The sequence below is a fragment of the Ictalurus furcatus genome, chromosome 22 (genome assembly GCF_023375685.1).
Source record: "Ictalurus furcatus strain D&B chromosome 22, Billie_1.0, whole genome shotgun sequence".
NCBI classification, from domain to species: domain Eukaryota; kingdom Metazoa; phylum Chordata; class Actinopteri; order Siluriformes; family Ictaluridae; genus Ictalurus; species Ictalurus furcatus.
Window position 1 is genome coordinate 2,399,870 of NC_071276.1, and position 15,339 is coordinate 2,415,208.

At 42.8% G+C, this 15,339-nt stretch overlaps 2 protein-coding genes across 13 annotated transcripts in view; one reads left to right on the forward strand and one right to left on the reverse strand.

Annotated features, from left to right (window-relative positions):
* Positions 1-820: 820 nt before the first annotated feature.
* Positions 821-12,208, forward strand: LOC128599082 (aminopeptidase NAALADL1-like). Its single transcript, XM_053610465.1, has 19 exons — positions 821-1,086; positions 1,507-1,679; positions 2,285-2,403; positions 3,420-3,542; positions 4,555-4,747; positions 4,832-4,925; positions 5,044-5,148; positions 6,172-6,257; positions 6,533-6,652; positions 7,023-7,108; positions 9,153-9,216; positions 9,463-9,530; positions 9,877-9,968; positions 10,137-10,230; positions 10,463-10,544; positions 10,628-10,801; positions 10,894-10,981; positions 11,078-11,170; positions 11,909-12,208. Exons 1-19 carry the CDS (start codon positions 884-886, stop codon positions 12,093-12,095), a joined length of 2,244 nt encoding a protein of 747 aa, XP_053466440.1. The 5' UTR covers positions 821-883; the 3' UTR covers positions 12,096-12,208.
* Positions 12,209-12,246: 38 nt separating this feature from the next.
* The window catches only part of arvcfb (ARVCF delta catenin family member b), a 133,127-nt gene continuing 130,034 nt past the window's right edge, over positions 12,247-15,339 (reverse strand). For 9 of the 12 annotated variants that reach the window (XM_053610453.1, XM_053610451.1, XM_053610456.1 and 6 more), the window contains one exon: positions 14,443-14,577. Coding sequence is in view for 3 of the 12 variants with exons in the window: in XM_053610461.1 (XP_053466436.1) it covers positions 14,411-14,577 (167 nt within the window). In the remaining 9 variants the exon portion in view is untranslated. Of the gene's footprint in view, positions 14,578-15,339 lie in introns of all 12 variants that reach the window. The other 3 variants (XM_053610462.1, XM_053610463.1, XM_053610461.1) reach the window with 2 other exon arrangements.

Consider the following 15,339-nt stretch of genomic DNA (forward strand, 5'->3'; position numbering starts at 1 on the left):
TCACTTGTATCGACACCTCTTTGGACTGCATATTGAGAGTTCAGCTACCTAATGCAAACTCAATGCTTCGAATCAACTCCAGACCTTTTATCTCATTCATTTGTCATGAAAATGGAGGGACTCTGCCAAAAAAAAAAAAAAAAAGTCTGTAATTCCTAAACAGGTAATGCAGTATTTTTGTTAAACCCTTTGAATTAAAGCTGAAAGTCTATACTTCAATCATATCTTGATTGCTTCATTTCAAATCCACCGTGGTGGTGTACAAAGGCAACATAACGAAAACTGTTTCACTGTCCAAATACTTATGGACCTGGCTGTACTTATTTAGCTTTTAACCCGTCTATCTGCTTAATAAATTATTTACTTGTTTGTTTATACATTTACTTACTTACATACCCATCTATTTATTTACTTTTTTTTTTTACTTACTAAATGATTTATTTATTTACTTACTTATTTAAATACTTATTTACCTACTAAAATAATAAATTGTATAGTAAAATGTGTTTGTGTATGACCTCTAGAAGCTCTACAGTGAGGGTTTGGTGTGTATATTTACCTTTTGCTCATCAACAGATTTATTTAATTATTTATTTATTTTTTAGAGGAATGAAGTCCAACTCAAACGTCCACAAGCTAAGAAACGAATTCAGTAAATTAATCAGTAAACTTTATGGTCTGAGAAGACGCGTCTTATCTTGGCTTCTGTTTATCTCGGTGTTAAACCTCCTGCCCTTTTCTCAGAAAAGGGCCTGACCTTGAGCGCCAGGCCATAATCGAACGTCCCGTACGTCACAGTCTTACAGCAGCGTACGAGTTGTAGTGTAGCTCTGGATCACGGAGTCCGGCGTAGAGGCTGAAGGAGCTGTGAGAGAACTCCACCATGCTGAAGAAGGTGCTGCTGTTCGCTCTGGGTGGAGCGGCTGTCTTCACTGTAGGGATCCTGATCGGGCATTTTGGGATCAAGAAGAACACCTCGGCTCCGTTGCCCGAGTGGGTGCATGAGGTGGCTCAGGACGTGGACGAGAACCTCGTCGAGAAGTTCATCGCTCAGGTGGACACCACACAGATTCGGGAAAACCTCCAGTAAGTCGTGACTCAAACAAGCGGGTGCACGAAAGTATCACGTATATTTAAACTACATACACACATCACATTAAATAACATTATTTTTCTCTGTTGTGTATTTAATACATTTACATATTGTTGCTAATGTTTTTCTTCTTTGTTTTGAAGTTGGCGTAAGTATATATTTATTAAATACACCACAGATCATTTGAATATAACAGAATTCTCATTATATACTTTTCTCAGCTTCTAAACTCCACAGAAATGAAGATCAGTGCAAAGGACAAAACTGTAACAGACTTCTTGTGTCACGAAATGTAATAAGCAGGTGGAAATGAGGTTGAGTTTAAGGTTGTGGTGGTGGTGTGTGTGTGTGTGTGTGTGTGTGTGTGTGTTATTGGAGAGGTGAGACTGACCTGGTCTCTTTTCCTCCTCCAGGGTGCTGACCCGTGTCCCCCACATGGCCACCACGGCCGGGGACGAGGCCACGGTGGAATACATGCTGAAGCGATGGCAGGACAAAGACACGGGGCTGGACGCCGCATGGAGGGAGGATTACAGAGTTTATCTGTCCTTCCCAGACAAAGACAAGCCGAATAACGTCACTGTGGGTGAGTCCCGTTGATGAGGAGGAGAGATGGTGATCTTTAAATCCTGCTCTTGGGTCCTGTAATGATGTAGGGAATAAAACAGTCAGTGTGGTGCGATGAAGTGACGAAGAGTTATTCTTCATCACTTCGAACGACAGAGAGTCGTTCTTTATTCTTTATATTTTTCCCCTCGTTCTGAAGAACGTTAAGAACCCAATGACACTTCCCCTCCAAGCCCAGGTTCGGTTCCGGAACAATAAGATAAAAAACACGAATGTCAATCAACCATAAATTACCAGGTGCATGTGGACAGCACAGATGATTTGGATTTGGTCACTTGTCAGTCACTTAGTGCTGTCTCTAATAAAGTGTTGCATAAAGACGTTGGCACGCTTCTATAATTAACGGCATTAATATTAAACGACCAGGTTTCACAAAAGTTACGTTTAATGTGTGTGTGGAACTAAAAGTACAAAAGTAAAAGTAGCCATTTGCAAAAACATTTTTTCCCCCCCGAAATGACGAATTTTTTTATGAAAACCCAATTTCTTGACATTCCATTAAACATTTTTAAATAACTTGGTCGGCTGAATCGACTACGCAGTGACTGTTTCTGGAAATTTCAGTAAGAGGTTCTGAAGTCGTGGCCTCCATACGAGAAAAAGAGAAGGCGTATTATCCGGAGCAGAACGATCCGGACGTGGTGCAGCCGTACGCCGCTTTTGGACCTGCAGGACATGCCAAGGTGCCTCTCTTAATCCTTTCCAACCCATGTGTGTGAGTGAATGAATGTACGTTACTCTTTCAGCAGCGTCATGCTGTGGGGAAAAAAAGAAAGTTAGCGGAAATGTTGCCTGGAACATCAGTATGATGCAGTTGTTTAAAACTGGGCGGTAACTTGTATTTCAATTTATCGTGCAAACAAATAAAAAGGAAGCAAAGATAATAAAAGATAACAGAATTCATTTTCATTTAAAGAAGAAGAGGAATAAAACTGGGTCACGCAGTTAAAAGAAAATAATCAACGACTGGATGGTGTGACGAAGCAGAGTTGATTATTTTTCTATAACAGCATGCGCCAAAGTGCTTCGTTTGTATGCTTCCACAGCAATTTGCAAAAGATTACAATATTTCTTTTATAAAAAAAAATACATTGTACTTATTATCCATTTATAGTTACATTAAAACGTTGTGCAACATCCATGAAACAATTTAGATCCAGTTATCACTGACGTTATAGCAGCTATAAAGACAAGTTGTTAGACGTTAGCTGAGCTCTCGGTTAAAACTGAACTTTCTGAGAGTCCAAATGTCACTCGCAGTTGTGACCAGTGGGATTTAAAGGGTTAAATACTTGTTTTTCAACCTCTTTCTTGGAACACGACACACAATGTTTGAGGAAACACACTGAAAGAATCACTAACCTCTTGCTCTTTTCATAAGCAGTCATAAAGTGACTCACTTCAGATTTATATCTTATCTCTACCGAGTCATCTCTCTAAACGATCCACTTCCCACTCCCATCCTTTATAAGTCAGGTCACTGAATAACAGCCAGCAGGGTGATAACGGCGTTTAATAGACCTCCGACTCGGTAATGAGCGATTTATCTGCTGACCTTTGAGGCTATCAGGGCCGTCACACTCTGCTGCTCAAATCTGTCGGGGAAACTCGGCAGCTGCTACACGTTCAACCTTAGTGGGATATTAACACGTCCGTCCGTGACATTTAATCAAAACACACATCTTTATATGTTGTACAGGGAAAACTTGTGTACGCCAACCAGGGGAAAGTGAGTGACTACGTGTATTTAAACAATACCCTGGGCAGCTTAAATGGAACAATCGCCATCGTCAGATATGGAGGAGCAGGAAGAGCTGATAAAGTAAGCGCACCACAAAACCTCACCACACACAACAGTCACAAGTCACCAGCAAACAAACTTCCTGTCATGAGAGATCCATCTTCCTGGCTTTTTCCAAGATACTATATTAGTTTTTAGAGTAAAACTTTGAATATACACACTAAATATTCAAAGGATGTACTAAAGAAAAGTACAAAAAGGCTACCATATCCCTCCCCAATTTTGTCACCTGCCATGTCCCCCCCCAACCCCCGCAAGCCAGCTCTCCTCCATCAAACATCAGCTACCAGTCAGGGAGCATCCTCCATGGCATACTACTACATCTTGAACTGCTGCTCCACGGGGCAACGTAACACACACTGCGGAAAATTGCTATCTACCGTCTTCCGCATACATGAGCTTGCAAAAACCCACAATTGGCTAGTGTTCATATGTGACAGTATGCCCCTCCCACCATGGCCAATTTTGCTCCCCTGGCCCCTGATGGCTGTATCATCAGAACGAAAAACCAAAAAGGATGAACCCCACAAAAAATGGATACCTTTTACAATGTAAATATTGGCCTTTTCAAATTTTCTCCTTTATCTCCTGACATTCACTCTGATGAAGTTATACATCAAGTTCTAACGGAGAATCATCACACATTTTATCCAGAAGGTTCAGTACTTTGCATTGAAGTAAGGACATAAATAAATAAATAAACAAATAAATACAGTAGAGGAAAGCAGCACTGTCCTCGGCATTATCTACAGCACGTGGAAGTTAAGGCCCCTGGTTTTGAGGAAGCAGTCAAAAGCAGTAGAAATAATGGCCAGCAAATCTGTCAACAGGCAGAAGAAATTTAAAAGCCTACAACACAGGGTTACTGAGAACATTGTATCTCGATGACTGTACTCTACAACAGGTTTCCATTTCAGGCTCAGACTCGTGTAGAAACCTCAGAGCATATGGAGTACGCAGTCTTCGTGTGAAAATGCGGGACGTGTGTGTTTGCGATATTTCTGTGACTCGACTTGTCTTGCGTCCTGTTCAGGGCTTCAACGCGGCCCCTTTTGGAGTCGTCGGGGTGCTCGTCTACACAGATCCCTATGACATCAATGACGGGAAGATGTCGGATGAAAGTGAAACATACCCCCACTCGTGGTACCTCCCGCCATCCGGCGTCGAGAGAGGAAGTTACAAGACTAAATTTGGAGACCAGCTGACACCGTACCTGGCTGCCAAAAGTAACCACGAGTGTTGTACTTAATATATAATATATATTGTAGTAAGTGAAACCATTTGTTCATGAAAACAATTTCCAATACCAGATGGCACATACCGAATCGAAGAGAAGGACATCACTGGGGTTTCGCCCATTCCCATCCAGCCAATAGGGTTTGAAGATGCTATGAATTTAATATGGTGAGTTGAGAGCCGAGTTTTCCCCCACAATGTGTCTCTTGCAATGATTTCAGTTATAACCAGAGAGAACCTACTGATTTCTCAATTCACTGATGAACGTTTGTGATGATTGTGACAGCGAGCTTGGTGGATCTGAGGCTCCTGAAACCTGGCAGGGCTCGTTCCCCTGCAAGTACAACTTTGGTGGACCGGGATTCAAAGACACTTCTCGTTTTAAAGACTGGTAGGTTCTTACTGGCTCTCCATTTTCACTCGACAGGAACACTGACGAAACCTTACTAGTCCCGGCGTAAAGCTGTTACAAAAACGTATTAGAAGGAGCTCATTAACATAAACCTGTGATTTGTAGCTGCACCAACACCTTTTAACCAATCAAAATCCAGCAGAACCCTGGTTCCCACATGAACCTTCACTTCTTCTCAACAGGGGTTTGTTTAAGATTGTGTCGAGTCATCCAGGTTGTTTTGGCAAAGCGAACTCTTAAACGTTTGAGAAAGTGTTAAGTCACGGCCGCAGATTTTCTTCTTGACGTAACCATAACCTTCACTTCACACTCCTTATCTGAACAATAAGCTCTGAGACAGCCAGCCGTGTAAGAGATAAAGCCCAATCAAGAGTCCTGATCTCAGACACTAATGGAGGTGAAGCAGATATCGGGACAATTTTATGGATGTTATTTTGATTAAATAACTATTTATCAGTGTATACAAGAGAAAAAAAATGAACCCAAAACAAAACGCTGGATGTTTTGCTTACTCATAACTGAATGATATGAAATAGCAAATTCGTTCCTTCTGTAAGCTCTTCTCAAGCTTTTTGTTCTCTAAACTGATTAAAACTCATATTACAATCCATCTTCTTGGTTGCTGTACTGTAGATAGCTCCAGTATCATTGGTATCCTCAAATGACAACCTACTTTTAAAAGTCAGAATGCTCACACGTAAGCAACAAAAACACTGCTAGAAAACGCTGCTAAAATCACTGGTAGGTCAAGTTATTATTCATGACAAGCTGAGAGTTGGGGTGGGGTTCTGTTTTGTTCTTATTATTCTGTATTGTTATTTTGCAAAAACACTATACAACTGTCTAATGGGAACATGTCAGGACCACTTCAAAAACAAATATGTAGAGGGGGTGGGCCAGTGTAGACTTTAGCTCCGACCACTAGGAAGTGATGTTCAGAAGATCTGCAGATGTTCAGAAGCAGAGTTGGACCCAGGCTTTGTTTCTGATTCTGTTCACCAGTGATGTGCAGCTGGACGTGTACAACAAGGCGGAATTAAGAGACTCTGCAAACGTGATGGGAGTGATCTGGGGCAGTGTAGAGCCAGGTAAGCTCAGAAACTGTACAACCTGTACATTCAACATGTCTCGGTCTATTAAACTGTGTCTATTAAACTCTATTATTTAAATAAAAAATAGCTTGATAGAGACATTTATAGATTTAATTTATTTTATTCTGGCAACCTTAAAAAAAATTACCATAAATTTGAATAACGTTTCTTTGATTTTTACATCTAAGGGTTCATTCAAAAAATTGTGAAAAGAAAACGATCATGTTCATTCATCTTTTTTCCCACTAACCTCTTTCTGTGTGCGTGTTCAGACAGGTACGTGATCTATGGGAACCACAGAGACAGCTGGGTACACGGTGCTGTTGACCCCAGCAGCGGGACAGCAGTCATGCTGGAGATCACCAGAATCCTGGGCCAGCTGGTCAAGACAGGTGAATTCACGCAAATTAAAAACAAAAAACTATAATGTTATATGGGATGTTCAAAATATCAAAACAGTTCAAAGCCTGATGATGTCCCTGGCTGGGTGTCCTGGAGATTGTAATTGGGTGTGCTCTCTGGGTGGGAGGGGCATACGCACTCTTCCCTGTCAATCAGAGTGACACTAACCAATCGCGGGCATGTTTGAGCTCATGTATGAGGAAGATGGCAGATAGCACTTTCCTCAGAGTGATATAGCACGAGCAGCAGTTCACATAATCTTCGACAAAATGAATAGGTTAATAATGAAAAATCAGGTACAGGTACAGTTGTGTTCACACCTGAGAAGTCAATCTCAGACGTTCTCTTGGTTTCTGAAAGGACAATGGCGGCCTCGGCGGACGGTGATCTTCGGCAGCTGGGGAGCCGAGGAATTCGGTCTGATCGGATCTGCTGAATATGCTGAGGTAAGAGTAAAGAAGTGCTGTGACACATAAAGAGAATGCTTTAGGGTGCTAGAGCGAGTGTAATCATTGTTATTTATTTAGCCAAATGTTTTTTGCATCATTTCATCAAGTATGAAATGCTCCTTGGTTTTGACAAGTCCAAAAAGTGTTTATAAAAAAATTAAAAAGTAGTAAGATAAGAAGACCTCCAAAAGGTCTCCAAGCACATTTCTGAAGTTCTCACAAACCAGGCATACAGTGAGGGAAAAAAGTATTTGATCCCCTGCTGATTTTGTACGTTTGCCCACTGACAAAGAAATGATCATTCTATAATTTTAATGGTAGGTTTATTTGAACAGTGAGAGACAGAACAACAACAAGAAAATCCAGAAAAACGCATGTCAAAAATGTTATAAATTGATTTGCATTTTAATGAGGGAAATAAGTATTTGACCCCTCTGCAAAACATGACTTAGTACTTGGTTTAAAAACCCTTGTTGGCAATCACAGAGGTCAGACGTTTCTTGTAGTTGGCCACCAGGTTTGCACACATCTCAGTAGGGATTTTGTCCCACTCCTCTTTGCAGATCTTCTCCAAGTCATTAAGGTTTCGAGGCTGACGTTTGGCAACTCGAACCTTCAGCTCCCTCCACAGATTTTCTATGGGATTAAGGTCTGGAGACTGGCTAGGCCACTCCAGGACCTTAATGTGCTTCTTCTTGAGCCACTCCTTTGTTGCCTTGGCCGTGTGTTTTGGGTCATTGTCATGCTGGAATACCCATCCACGACCCATTTTCAATGCCCTGGCTGAGGGAAAGAGGTTCTCACCCAAGATTTGACGGTACATGGCCCAGTCCATCATCCCTTTGATGCGGTGAAGTTGTCCTGTCCCCTTAGCAGAAAAACACCCCCAAAGCATAATGTTTCCACCTCCATGTTTGACGGTGGGGATGGTGTTCCAGGGGTCATAGGCAGCATTCCTCCTCCTCCAAACACGGCGAGTTGAGTTGATGCCAAAGAGCTCCATTTTGGTCTCATCTGACCACAACACTTTCACCCAGTTGTCCTCTGAATCATTCAGCTGTTCATTGGCAAACTTCAGACGGGCATGTATATGTGCTTTCTTGAGCAGGGGGACCTTGCGGGCGCTGCAGGATTTCAGTCCTTCACGGCGTAGTGTGTTACCAATTGTTTTCTTGGGGACTATGGTCCCAGCTGCCTTGAGATCATTGACAAGATCCTCCCGTGTAGTTCTGGGCTGATTCCTCACTGTTCTCATGATCGTTGCAACTCCACGAGGTGAGATCTTGCATGGAGCCCCAGGCCGAGGGAGATTGACAGTTCTTTTGTGCTTCTTCCATTTGCGAATAATCGCACCAACTGTTGTCACCTTCTCACCAAGCTGCTTGGCAATGGTCTTGTAGCCCATTCCAGACTTGTGTAGGTCTACAATCTTGTCCCTGACATCCTTGGAGAGCTCTTTGGTCTTGGCCATGGTGGAGAGTTTGGAATCTGATTGATTGATTGCTTCTGTGGACAGGTGTCTTTTATACAGGTAACAAGCTGAGATTAGGAGCACTCCCTTTAAGAGTGTGCTCCTAATCTCAGCTCGTTACCTGTATAAAAGACACCTGGGAGCCAGAAATCTTTCTGATTGAGAGGGGGTCAAATACTTATTTCCCTCATTAAAATGCAAATCAATTTATAACATTTTTGACATGCGTTTTTCTGGATTTTTTTTTGTTGTTATTCTGTCTCTCACTGTTCAAATAAATCTACCATTAAAATTATAGACTGATCATTTCTTTGTCAGTGGGCAAACATACAAAATCAGCAGGGGATCAAATACTTCTTTCCTTCACTGTAGAAAGGATGGATTTCACCAGTCCTGCCTCACCACTGTGCTCAGCAAAAAAAATATCATCTTCCAAGAAGATAGTAGTGCTTCAGATGATTCACACTTAACCTGATATTGTGGTTCAACTTTGAGTGAAATTGAAAATTCTGGGTTTTTCCCCACCAATAAAAAGACTGACCCTTCCATTCTGTTTTCCGTTTTTATCAGGAGTACATAAGCAAGCTGAGCCAGAGAACAGTGGCCTACATCAACGTGGACATCTCTGTGTTTGGTAACATTTCACTATTCTGTTCATCAGCTCATGACGGTGATGGTTACAGACGTGTCACTGATCAATGCTTGGAGTTAATTTGATGGTTTATCAAGAGGGTCTAAAATGTCACAATCAGAATTCGCAAGCTGGAATGAATTTCGAGGTCAGCCACAAAAATCTTACAGAAAGTAGCACAGAGCATCATGAGAGAGCGGTGAGTAATATGAAGTGGTGTAAACAGTGTATCCTGGTCCTCTAACACAGCAAATGCCACACTGAGTGCCTCGGCCAGCCCCGTAGCACAGCACGTCATCTTCGCTGCCTCCAAACAGGTGAGCCACAGGGGCCCAAGCATCTCCTCAACACGTTTTATATCACATCTCTGATGGACATGTGAAATGTCCGAAACGTTCAATGTGTTACATTATTATCAGGTGTGGGGGGCAGTGGTGGCTAGACGGTTAAGGCTCTGGGTTACTGATTGGAAGGTCAGGGGTTCAAACCTCAGTACTGCCATGCTGCCACTGTTGGGCCCTTGAGCAAGGCCCTTAACCCTCTCTGCTCCAGGGGCGCTCTGACCCCAACCTCCTAACATGCTGGGATATGCGAAGAAAAAAGAATTTCACTGTTCTGTAATATATATGTGACAAATAAAGGCTTCATCATCATCATTGTCAGGTGAAGATACCTGGATCAGACACTGTATCCGTCTACGATAACTGGATGCAACATTCCAACCGGTCGAGTCCCACGTACGGACTCATCCCCAGGTACGTCTTTCCATTCAATATATTTATCCCTCAGTATTAAGTAAAAAGATTTCTTTACATTAGCTTTACAGTACATAGACTTGTTCTTTGCATCGTGTCTCATAACCAAGCAGATGGTGAGTGATAGGTGGTGCTCTGCTTGTTGATTACTTTGTGTTGTTTGGGCAGGATGGGATACCTGACAGGAGCAGGAAGTGACTATGCTGCCTTTATGCATTACCTGGGAATATCCTCCATGGACATCTCCTACACTTATGACCGGGTCAGTCAGATGCTTCTTTCTCTCTAACTTCTTTAACAAAAATGAATTAAGCCTGGACTTTAAAGTTCCTGGGACTGCACTTGGGTGTAACTACGTACACTAGTGCCAACACTAGATTTGTAAAAGTCCAGTGTTTACAGAGCTTCTATTTCAATTAATTATATTTTCCACAGGTGGGCGTTTATTTAAAAATAAACTTCAAGAATAAAGCGGTTTGTGTTTTTGGTTCCAGAGCAAAACCAGAGCACGTATCTACCCTGCATACCACACTGCGTATGACACGTTCGACTACGTGGACAAATTCATTGACCCAGGTGTGCTAGTGACCATTTCATCAATTTTCATCATCTTTTCCCCACCCTCACCTGGTGACTCTTTTGTATCTCTCTTGATGAAGGCTTCACCAGTCACCAGACGGTCGCGAGGACGGCGGGGAACGTCCTGTTGCGACTAGCCGACAGCATTTTACTGCCCTTTAAAAGTAGCGACTACGCCGAGACTCTCGAGCAGTATCTTAGCGTAGCCGTGGAGAACTTTGACGTAGAACTGACGGCTAATGGCATCTCCATGGGTACAGGGTTCAGTCATATAATCACGTCACCTTATAATGTCAACTGTGCACTCAAACATATAAACGGTCTTTTATTTTTCCTCTCACGCTAGAACCTTTAAAAGAAGCGGTGAAATCATTCCGGAGTGCAGCCCGGAGTCTGGAGGAGACCATCAGCAGTTCGGATGTCGTGAGCAACTCGTAAGTCAGAACGATTCGTGCTGGAGATCTAAAGCCTTGTGTAAACGTTATGGCTGCAGATAAAGACAAAAACAAGCCGTTGTTGTTGTTTGCCAGGCCGCTGAAAGCTCGCAGAATCAATGACCAGCTCATGCTGTTGGATCGAGCATTCCTGAACCCGCTTGCCTTCCCTGACAAATATGGATTCAGGTATTGTTTTAGGACGTTATGTTGACAATTAGGAAAATATTCAACACCACCATGCAGTGATAAAGCAAAGTTACAGCTTTCACCCAAAGTTACAGCTTTACGCTGACGCTGGAGACTCCTTCCGTAAAATGTTACACAGAAACGATAACATAACAAGTGCATTAAATATAAACCTGAACTACTGTCAGAGCTGCTGATATAGAAGACTAATCAACACCTTCTGACCAATCAGAATCCAGAATTCAGCACAGTACTTACAGTATTTAGTAATGACATTTATTTAACATAATAATGAAGAATAATTTCTAATCATATCATATTTTTAGTCATGGTTTGTTCTAGAAAGCTCAAAGTGTTGATTCACTACTCATTTATCGCAACCGTGATGAGCTCCTTGATCTAAAAACACTTCTTTCAACACACAAAGGACTTAAACAAACCCATAAACACCTCTAAAAACACCACAATGTGCAGATGTGTACCTATGGTGAAACCGAACACCTGGGAAACCCCACACTGTGCAGATGTGTACCTATGGTGAAACCGAACACCTGGGAAACCCCACACTGTGCAGATGTGTACCTATGGTGAAACCGAACACCTGGGAAACCCCACACTGTGCAGATGTGTACCTATGGTGAAACCGAACACCTGGGAAACCCCACACTGTGCAGAACTCGACACCTCTGGGCTGTGGTGATGCGAGATAAATGTAAACACTCGTGGTGTCTCCTGTAGGCACGTGATCTGGGCGTCCCGCTCCTCCGGTCTGGCCACGTTTCCAGGTCTGGGAGACGCCGTGGTGGAAGCGAGGACGAGCGGCCTGAAGCAGGACTGGGCTCAAGCACACAAGCACCTGTCCATCGTCGCACAGGCCATCTCCGGTGCGGCACACACTCTCGCTGAAGCACACGCTGCCCTGTAACACACGGCTTCATCAAAGCAGCACACACAAGATGTTTTCTTTTGTTGTTGTACATAAATCTTTTGTATACAGTCCTAATTGTATAAAATAAATCATTTAATAACTAGCAACGGGAATAAATAATAAAAGAAACTCATACATAAACAGGTGATGAAATCTTTCCAGGCATGATTTATTGAAAACACACCAAAAGTGATACCCCTACAAATCTCCGCTGGATTTCTAACAAGTGCCGCGTCTCCCGTCGGGGGGGGTGTGTGTGTGTGGGGGGGGAGGGGGGTTAGTAAAATGAACGGAATACATTCTGGAGCATCGTGGCATCGAGCACTACGAAAGCATGAACGGCGTTCTCCTCTACGTCACTGAGTCCGTTTAGTGTGTCAATAGAATACAATGTAAAACACGACGCAAAAAAAACCCAAACAAACAAACCCACCACCAGTCTAGACTACACTGAGGACACGGAGTGAGAGAAAGGAGGGGGAAAACAAAGAGCTTAATAGAAAACACAGTTATTCTCGATCTAACACAGAGAAGGGTTAAGGCACATATGATAGTTACAAACACGTTTGCTACCGAGTTGTACATTTACCGTGTGTGTGTGTGTGTGTGTGTGGATTTGAGTGATATCTACAAAGGTAGGTCTCGATTCCACTTTTTTTTCCCCATCCTTTTTCTGTAAATATACAATCTTATTCACGCTCGTAAATCCACCTTCAGAATATACAATCCCCAAAGTCCTTTGGTTGTGTACTGCGGAAAAGAAAAGAAAAGGCTGTATGGATTGGGGGGGAGATACGGAGTACAGGTCATCATCCACCCCCCCCCCCCCAAAAAAAAAAAAAAAAAAAAAAAGGTAATACACAAAGCTACTGACAACTTTGTTGTTGGTGTTAGACGTCTTGGCTATAACACTATTAAAACAAAAAGAAACACCACCACTGCAAGCGTGTCACACTGATGAGGATCGTGGAGGGATACAGCAGAGGCACATGCTGCGTGCGCTTATGAGCTGATGGTACAGACCGGACCCTTCACCACGTCCTGGCAGGTGTTCCGGAATAATCGAAATGGAGAAAAACCCACTCGTCCCACCTGTGAGTGATCCATCATTCTGTATTCCCTCTACAGCTGTGGAAATGTCGGACATTTACATCACATTTACTGTACACCGAGTGAGGCAGAATCCAATCCAGTCCAATCACAGAGCTGAGATTCGGGGCTCAACCGTAACCGCTGAGGTCTTACACACTGATTTACACCAAATAATACTTTTTAAAATTTTTTTTTTTTTTTTTTTTACATTTAACCCGAATCCTTGCTTTGACGCTGTTGTCTGTTTTCTCTCCAACTACACCAACCCTCCGCAGGGTAAAAACAACCACCAGGACAACATCGTCCGAGAATACAGCCCTCCGCCACTGCCTTTTCCTACACGCCTTTAATTCCTCGCTCATTTACATCCTATCCTTTTACTCTTTTTGTTGTTTTACAAAGAAGGTGACGCTTTACATCCTGATCTGAAACTCACAGATGTCTAGCAACGAATAAAGATGCATTTGTGTTGGCTCTTTTTTTCCCCCCCGCCCTTCCTCGAATATACATTTACAACAGCAACGAAAATATAAAAAAAAAAGCTTTTAAAACGATCCTTCCTTCACTCGCTACGTTAGCAGTGATGCTAATGTTAATGCTAATCCCTAGTTAGCGAACACGATGATGCAAACCCGCCCACCCGCCCCCCCCGTTAGCGTACATTCACGATTAGTTAAACGTTGCTGTGGGGGGATTATAGTACAAAAGGCAACACTGACACCGACACTGTGCACTGAAGGACGAAAGAACTGGAGCGTGGAACCGGCGCACGGACAAAACTAGCAGAACGTCACGACACAATGCTGTTGGCGTTTTTTTTTTGTTGTTGTTTTTTTTTCCCGTAAAATTTCAAACCAATACACAACCCACGAACGTTTCTTCTCCCCTCAAGACACATCCTTCATTCCATCATCTTCACTTCCCTAAAAAAATTAAACAGAAGAAAATAATAAACAAAACAAAAAAACAAAACAAAAAAACTAAAAAAAAAACAAACTAAATATTTTTATTTATTTTTCCCCTTTTCCTTTCAGTCTGTTTCTTTCCCAAACACATTCATGTCCACTTTCACTTTCCTTGCTGCACTTCATCCTTCACCCATGGAGTTCGTATCGTGATGCTCGGATCCTCCTCGTGCCGTGGGAATGCACACGTGTGAGAGAAATATACATGTTTAAATCGATTCATTTTTTCTTCCTGTTGCTGTCCTTCATTTCATTTCATCTCGCCGAATGAAAGATTGCGCTGTGAGTTTTTGTTTGTTTGTTTGTTTGTGTCTCTTTGCTGATGAGTCCACGTCGGCGAATCGTGGAGAAAATGGCAGTGGTGACTCGTGTCTTGTGAGATCCTTTGACTGGTTGTGATGTAGCGCTGACGCTGGCTAAGCCTGGGGAAGAAAGAAAAGGGCAAGGAGGACAGGAGTAAAAAACAAAAACACACACACACACACACACACACACACACACACACACGACTAATCACTGAATGAATGATGATCCTGTATGAGCTTCAGAACTAGCAGAACTTTTCCACCAATTACACATGCCGGATTCCTAATGCACAATAATAACTCTAATAATGATAATAATAATAATAATAATAAACCCTTGAGCACTGTGTCAGTGGAAAAGCATCCGCAGAGCAGAAGCGAGATGTTTCACATGGACATCCGGGTGGATTTGGAATATGCAGTCATGAGAGCAAGGATGAGGAGCTGGATGATTTTTCCACGAAGCTGATGAACGCGGCGTGTCGATCGCGGCCGCGGGGAATAAAGCACCCGCGCGACCGGAACGTTCGCGTCTACAACTTACCGGCGTTCGTCTTCACCCGGAGCTTTGAGAGGAAAGTGATAGGTCCCCGCATGAAGCCCAGGTTTCTTATGAAAAGATGGAGAGATGTAGCAGAACCCATGGTGCATCACCCAACATGTATCCCAGAGCCACAGGCTGCATGGTGAAGGCCATCTGAGCCCAAGCAGAATGACGAGATGAGATGGTGTGTGTGTGTGTGTGTGTGTGTGTGTGTGCACAACTGAAGCGGGAGGATGAGTGATGGAAGCGAAAGAAAGCGTTCCCGATAACCCAGAGAGGTGCACGCCGCCTTACGAATACAGACATTGTGTATATATGTATGTTTTACTCCTTTT

Excerpts from the sequence above, each read along its gene's own strand:
- LOC128599082 (XM_053610465.1), top strand. The coding sequence starts at position 884 with ATGCTGAAGAAGGTGCTGCTGTTCGCTCTGGGTGGAGCGGCTGTCTTC. Across the intron at positions 4,748-4,831 it reads ACCGTACCTGGCTGCCAAAA|ATGGCACATACCGAATCGAA; the intron begins GTAACCACGAGT and ends TTCCAATACCAG. Across the intron at positions 9,217-9,462 it reads CGTGGACATCTCTGTGTTTG|CAAATGCCACACTGAGTGCC; the intron begins GTAACATTTCAC and ends CCTCTAACACAG.